The sequence below is a fragment of the Mesitornis unicolor genome, unplaced genomic scaffold (genome assembly GCF_000695765.1).
Source record: "Mesitornis unicolor isolate BGI_N332 unplaced genomic scaffold, ASM69576v1 scaffold48983, whole genome shotgun sequence".
NCBI classification, from domain to species: Eukaryota; Metazoa; Chordata; class Aves; order Mesitornithiformes; family Mesitornithidae; genus Mesitornis; species Mesitornis unicolor.
Window position 1 is genome coordinate 1 of NW_010177672.1, and position 7,443 is coordinate 7,443.

The following is a 7,443-nucleotide window of genomic DNA, read 5'->3' on the forward strand; positions in this document are numbered from 1 at the left end:
TATTTATATATATAAAGATATATTGGATAACAAGGTATTTATTGCCAGAGCTAATTGAAATGTCTCTATTTTTATTGTAAAGTTACCATTATGGTATATATTTCTGTACATTTCAGTAGCTGGGAAAACAGTAGTCCATTAACATCTGCAATGCTGCATTAGAAATTTATATATGCTATTATTCTGATGGGATATAATCCTTGCTAATTTGTTTGCAATGCTCCCCTGTATTGGATCTGGAAGATCAAGTTCTTACACAGCCAAGATACTGGGAAAAAGTAGAGCCCTTGACAAAGCCGCACTTGGGCTCACAGCCTAATAAAATAAAAAAAACAAAAAACAAGCAAGTACGTATAAGGACACGCAAAATGTAACATTGTTGGTTTGTTGTTTGTTTGGAGTTTTTTTTTCCCCTTCTTCTAAAGCAAGTTATGCAAAAACGCACAAATAATCATGATTCTGAGCCTGGGCAACATCTGCAGACAAAACTGCTGCTTAGGAGACTGCTCTTCAAAAAGGTGAAATTCCAATTACAAAAGGTACTTCTCACATCAGTAAACGTTTGTTGGAAGAGGCCAAATATTACCCCATTCCTAGAAGTGATCACTGAAGAACTGAAAGCTCACAAGTAACTATGAGATGGCTGCTTAGATTTGGACTTAATTTTTAACTGTTTGGGTTATGGTAGGAGGACGTGTACATAGCACAAGCCAGGGTTCTAAGTGCAGTATTTTTGATTCTTGGCTCATCACATCCAGCTTGCATTTTATTTCATAAACTATTTGTATGAATGATTCTATTTCTTTTAACTGTGATATTAGTAAACTGCCTGGCAAAATACAAAGCTGGAAGACATACTGGTGATTTTTTTTCAAATAACTTTTTAATTCAAGAGGTGAAATGTGCAATAAGTGCACATATGGACATTTGGAGTTGAGGGTCATGTGTTTATTTTTCTAATAATTTATGAGTTTATCTGATTTTATAATGTGCCTTGGATTTGTGCCAAATGATGGAAAGAAAAAAGACCTAGTAAAATAATCCTTGAAAATGGTGTTTTCTTTGAGTGCTTTTTTCAAAGCATTGAGTCTTTTATGCACATTTCCTTGCTGTTGTTTTGTAGGCATTTGAAGACTTCACCTTGTGTCTCAGTGTAAATTGAGGGATCTGTTGAAATTTACTCTCAAGTTCAATATGACCTCCTTCCCTCCTGCATTCATGGGTTACTACTGCTAGGTTGTGTAGTTTGGGATGTAAGGCACAGAGTATACAATGCAGAATTGTTAGTGAGACCAAACATGTCGGTTCATTCTCTAGCTCTGTATTCCCTTTAAAAATAACAGCGTAGGATGGATGTTCAGCTATTACAGCCAAACGACCAAGAGGAAAGAGATATGAATTAGTTTTTTTTTCTTGTGACATTATAAAGATGACCTGGAGTAAGTAACTTATGCTTACCTGTAGCAAAAATAACCTAAATATTACTTATAAAGTTTAAGATACAAGTAAACTTTCATAGATCTGATTTCCAAACTACATAGTGAAAATTCTGCTTATGTTTTAATTATAGTATGCATTTAATTAAATTATTCCTGTCTTAAGTATTTGTTTACAATATGGATGAGAAAAATCAGTTTATTAGTTTTTTAATACTGGTGATACTATGCTAAGAGTGTCGAGTGTAAGTACAGAATGTACGGCTGTAACTACAGACCTTGAGTTAATACTGAACTTAGTGGCACTGTGCTAAGTCCTTTTTCTTCATCCTTAATGGTAAGCATAGTGTGTTTGAATAGCTTTAGAAACAAGTTTTTAAAAGCCAATTAAATAACTTTGGTAAGGGTTACAGGTAAGTATTGGAGGATATGAACTCTCCTTTAGTTACTTGGGTTTTTTTCTATTAAAAACAAACTTTTAATACAACAGGATATAGAAGACAACTTTTCAATACTCTTACATTTTAAGCATAAAGTACTTTGTTGTATTCTGTGCAAGCAATGAAACACCTGCAACACCAAGTTTCAGCCTTGATATGAATGGTTTATATAACTACTGGTTCATTTTGCTCTTAAAATTTAAGAATTGGCCAGGCGTTAAAGTGGCGCTTGCCTTTGAAAAATTCCTCCCCCTTAATGAAATATAAAATGTTGGGGAAAAAAAAAAGCATAGTACCTTACTAAGGCAACATAATGCGGACTTGGTGCATATTGCCTATTATATTTTTTAACAAAATCTCTATTTTAAGACATCTAACAGAAGAATATATATATATATTTAGAGCTTTATAGGAAATGTACAAATTTATTAGAATTAACCTGAGTTTTCTATTCTGTTACAGTATTGGAACAGTTGTCCTTGTGAACCTGAGGCTACTCAAGTGACTGAGCCGTGCTTCAGTTTTGTTCAATGTTTCAGTCTAGGATAAAGCTTATTTCAGGGCATTTTGGATGTACAGTGTATGTACATTAAAAAAAAAATCCACAAAAACAAAACCAAAAAGCACTTAAATCCCAGAAAGTTCCTCTACAATCTAAATGATGGAAAGATAATGACTAAAAAATTATTTAGGTAAATGAAATAGTTTGCAAGTTTCCTTTGACGTGCTTAACCAAGCTTGTAATTAAAAAATAGCTTCATATTCAAAGATAGGATGATCAAAGGCTAAACTAGAATAGGATTTGAAGGGAGTACCCCTGGAAGCTTCTCAATCCAGTTTAATCTCCAAAAGGTTGTAAATTAAAAATCCGAAGCATTACTTCACATTTTGACAACTGAGATTCTGGAACAACGTTTTTAGAACAACAGCAAGGCAATAAAGCTTATGTTGTTACAAGCAGAAATTTAGGAATGGGAATGTGGAGTGTGGATGCTTAGGATACATCTGTAATCCTAATGGAAAACCTTTAAACCATCCATCACCACACTTTAGCTTGAAACGCTTCACTCTGGTAAAGGATCATTAGTATAAAGAAATACAGCATACACCCACACTAGTACTAATGTTAAGGAATCCTCATTACAAGAATAGGCAAGCAAAATGCCCAGTCTAGTCCAAATGAAACAAAACCAACTATTTAAATACTTTTAAACCACATTTACACAAGATAAAAGAACAGCCACCAGTGCTTGCTTTTAGTGCACGATTTTATTTTGTTGCAAAAAACACTGCAGTTGGGATCATACATGTTTCTGTTAAATTATGTCAGAAAAGGGTTTTGTGGTGGTAGAGTGTTTATCAGCACATTACAGTATTTATCCTATTTATTTCCATAACATTGCTTTTGAATAAACGTATCGCACAAGTTCAGTTTTACTTTATGCATGCAGGAGTTGCAGAAAGTTTAGGAAAAGGGTCTTTTTTCAAGGTAAGAAACACTCCAGCCATTTGATAAAAATGGAGGTAGTTTTAGGAATTTACTATACCAAGTGCCTGAATAGTGCTGTACGGTATCTCCAATAGCAGCAACTTAACTGTGTGCAGTTGCTGAAAGCATAGCGTACACACTGAGTAAGGGGCAACAAAATACTCATGCTAACCAAGTAGTGGGGAACCCCACACTGCTCAGGCCTCTTACACTACAAAAATTTAAGTTACAAAATCCTCTTCTCAGGTTTGTTTTACATGACAAGTTCATTTGTTGGCCTTTTTGTAAAAATAAAAAAAAAGAAGTAAAGAAGCATAAACATTTTCAGATCTTGTGTTCTGCCTGGTAACAATATCTTGCCTTATTCCAGGCCTTTTGTTTGGCAGTCTTACAGCAGTACTAATAATCATCCTCTTCATCAGAATCCAGTACTTTCCTTCTGTTGAACTAAAATTGAAATATATTAAGTGAGAGCAGAAGGGTCACACCAACATAGAGCGAGCCTTTCAAACTTGATGCATGTGACAATGAATACATTAAATGGGAGCAGAACGTTCACCCCATCACAAGCTCCCTCCCCACTCCTCATCTGGCATAATGGTACAGGACAGACACAGGGTACTCTGTCTCACAGCACAACACTGATATCCCAGTGCTAGTATCTGCACATTATATACTGTTGCTAAGGGCTGCTATGATTTAATCTCAGTACTTAGCAGTACAGCTAAGAGAGGTGATCAATAAAAAGTTAAGTTGTATCCTGAACTAAAATGGTCCAATGCATGCAGCTTTTCTGCTCTATTTTAGAACAGAATTACATTCAGGAAATGAAGCTTACCCTTACTGTCGTTTTCTTTTCTGTTTGCTGACTCACTTTTTCAAGTATTTCTATCAAACCTTGTTCTGATACCTAGGAACACAAAAGCCACATAAAGACATTCCGAGAGATCCTTAGTACAAAACAACTGAATCACACACTCCCTTCTTATAAAAGGTATTTGATGAAGTTATATAATAGTATTTAGAAGCTCTCAATTGCCTTTTTCAGGTATTTAATTTAAAGATGTTAAAAACACCAAAATTTGTTTAAATTACAGAATCACAGAATCACAGAACGTTAGGGACTGGAAGGGACCTCAAAAGATCATCCAGTCCAATCCCCCTGCCGGAGCAGGAACACCCAGAAGAGGTTGCACAGGAAGGCGTCCAGGCGGGTTTTGAATGTCTCCAGAGAAGGAGACTCCACAACCTCTCTGGGCAGCCTGGTCCAGTGCTCTGTCACCCTCACTGAGAAGAAGTTTCTTCTCAAATTTCAGTGGAACCTCCTGTGTTCCAGCTTGTGTCCACTACCCCTTGTCCTATCATTGTTTGTCACCAAGAAGAGCCTGGCTCCATCCTCGTGACACTCACCCTTTAAATATTTATAAACATGAATGAGGTCTCCCCTCAGTCTCCTCTTCTGCAAACTAAAGAGACCCAGCTCCCTCAGCCGCTCCTCATAAGGAGCGGCTTATATGTGAGAAAAAAATTAGAAAACCGTAACTCACCTTCCCAGCTAGCTGTCCAAATCTTGCCATCTGTATAAGATAATTCTCTACTGCTTTCGCTTTGTCTGGTTTCACAAGTGCTAAATTGCTTACTGCAACAAAAACAGCCTCTGTTCATTTTGTTTTAAAACACACTCAAATACCTTCACTAGTAACTAAAAAGTGACAAACGTCCCAATGAAACAGTCTTCTTCATGCCAGGGTCATGAAATAAATTGAAGAAGGCATTTTCGTTTATATAAATAAAATATAAGAGAGTTGTATCTCATACACTTAAGTGTTTGTTCCTAATTAGATTAACTAATTTTGACTCTCACCGTAAGTTCTACTATAAATTAGAAAAAAAAAAGATTACCATCATTCAGATGTCGGTTAAACCCTTCCCCTCCAATAACTGATATCACAAATGTAAAAGCTGTGATAGTTTTAGCCTCCCATCAACACCACTTTTTCTAGTCTGGCCTCTATACAAGCACATACATGCTTGATTTGAGCAGCACTGGCATACACTACATGAGAATCTTTTATTAGAAAGTGACTTGTATACTTACATCTTGCACGGGCTGCTTGGTCAAGAACTTGAGCTAAAATAGTATTTCTTATCTCTGCTTCCCTGTGATGGAAAAATAACCACATGGTAAAAGTGGGGTTTCAAATACCTAAAACAATATACAGGAAATAGAATACTTTCGATGCATGTAAGTCACTACTTGAAGTCCCTTCAAACCTTACACAATTTACAGCATTTTCTGTCATGAGCAGCTCTATGTACGCTGACAAAGTTACACAGCTGACAACATCTTCCAAGAAATCAAGATGGAGTTTACTACTTACACCCTGTTTATTAATAAATCTTAAAGACAAAAGTCATGCTACCCACTGTAAAGATTCTGCGTTCAGTTCCACGTGAAGTTTTATCAAAGGCAGCATACACCAGGCAATTGCAAGACAAAACTAAGACTTGTTATTTATTCTGAATTTTTCAATAAGTCTTCCTATATTTACAATATTTGACTAAGTATTTGCAAAAACTGGTACTTTAGTTTATGCATTTCAGTTAATGCAGACTTTGACTGTGCAAAGCCTAGCTCTTTGAACACTTATTTTCAATTTTCTACTTGGTTTTCTACTAAACACTGTTTCTACGCTAAGCTCTGACATGAGTAATTTTGTTTAATATTTTTAACTGCAGTAGATGTCCCAGAACAATCACATCAGCTAGGACAGCATGTTGCCATTGTGCTAACAGAGCCAAACCTAAACTCATCACTTGGACAAAAGTCCAGTTTAGGAGAAGTTCTGCCAGCCTTCAAGATTTTCTAATAACCAACCCTGAGAAGCCAAGCTTTCTGAGTTCCAGAAGCAGGTGACAATGGGAATGATGACGCCCCCCCAAAACATCCTACTGTATCACTAAGAGTCATGAGGTTGCTGTATTCAGCTGAGTCCCAAGGTGATAGCATGAGCTGCTGCTGTTTCCTTACATGGCCTGCGCCCCCCCCAGTCAGGGTTCAGACTGCCTGACAGCTCTGTGGTAGATCATCCAATGTAGTCATGGCCCGGGAGCCACACTTAAGCAGATTTTAGCTATCCATGGATTAAGTCTTCAATATTTCAGCTCCTTTGTTGGTGGTATTTACAACAATAAAAAAAAATCCAGGTGAGTATTCAAGGAAAGGAAAGGGAAAGGGAAAGGAGTTTAAAACAGTTACATTTAAGACCAAAAGTCAATAGCTATCATTTATACCTCTGTTTTGCTTCCTGTTGCGATGGATCAGCAGAAGGATCCTAAAGAATGAGATCAGAAGTATTGTCATCCAAAAACATTCCACACAGGACAGTAAGTTTAAATATTCCAGCAGAGTCAATTTAAGGTAAACCTGCCTGCTAAACCCGCCTGACCATGGATGAGATCCTGAAAATAAGAATCTGCTGCCCTAGCAAATAAATCCGCCATACTACACTTTCCTCACAAAGCAGTAATGCAAACCAGCGTGATGACTGCTGCTACTGGATCTATCCACGGATTGTTGTGGGTCTGGACATTAAAAGGCCTTGCTGTTAGGTCTAAAATAATAAACTCTTCCAAAGCCCAGAAAACAGACAAAAACATTTAAAACCCATTAAAGTAAGCTAAGGACACATGAAATTCAATGTAACACTGAATTTATCAATACAGAAGAACACATGATCTCAGCGTGGTGTTTTGGGACTAATACAGGCATCTGAGGTGACTGCTCGGAAGCAAATTAAGAAAAAAAAGGAAAAAATTGAACTTTATATTGAATCTGCACCTCAGGTTTTAGAGGTAACATTTCGAAGTTTGAAAGCAGAATGGGAAACCATACAGAGCAGAAAGGTGGCTGATCACAGGTAAGGAATATCCCTTTGCAGGACAGTCCGATACGGTTCAGCTCTGAAAACGGCTGACCGCAGGCTGACGATGCTACTCCATGAAGGTACGAGTGGCAGGGATAAGGGCCGGAGAAGGGAACAGTTACGTGCTGAACCTTCCACGGCAGCAGCCGGGG

The 7,443-nt window shown here is 37.1% G+C and overlaps 1 protein-coding gene across 1 annotated transcript; it reads right to left on the minus strand.

Annotated features, from left to right (window-relative positions):
- Positions 1-3,443: 3,443 nt before the first annotated feature.
- Positions 3,444-6,869, minus strand: PDCD5 (programmed cell death 5). The gene is made up of 6 exons (XM_010182164.1): positions 6,810-6,869; positions 6,660-6,700; positions 5,464-5,525; positions 4,913-5,004; positions 4,204-4,275; positions 3,444-3,812 (listed from the first exon to the last, which is right to left on the minus strand). Exons 1-6 carry the CDS (start codon positions 6,867-6,869, stop codon positions 3,765-3,767), a joined length of 375 nt encoding a protein of 124 aa, XP_010180466.1. The 3' UTR covers positions 3,444-3,764.
- Between the last annotated feature and the right edge of the window lie 574 nt (positions 6,870-7,443).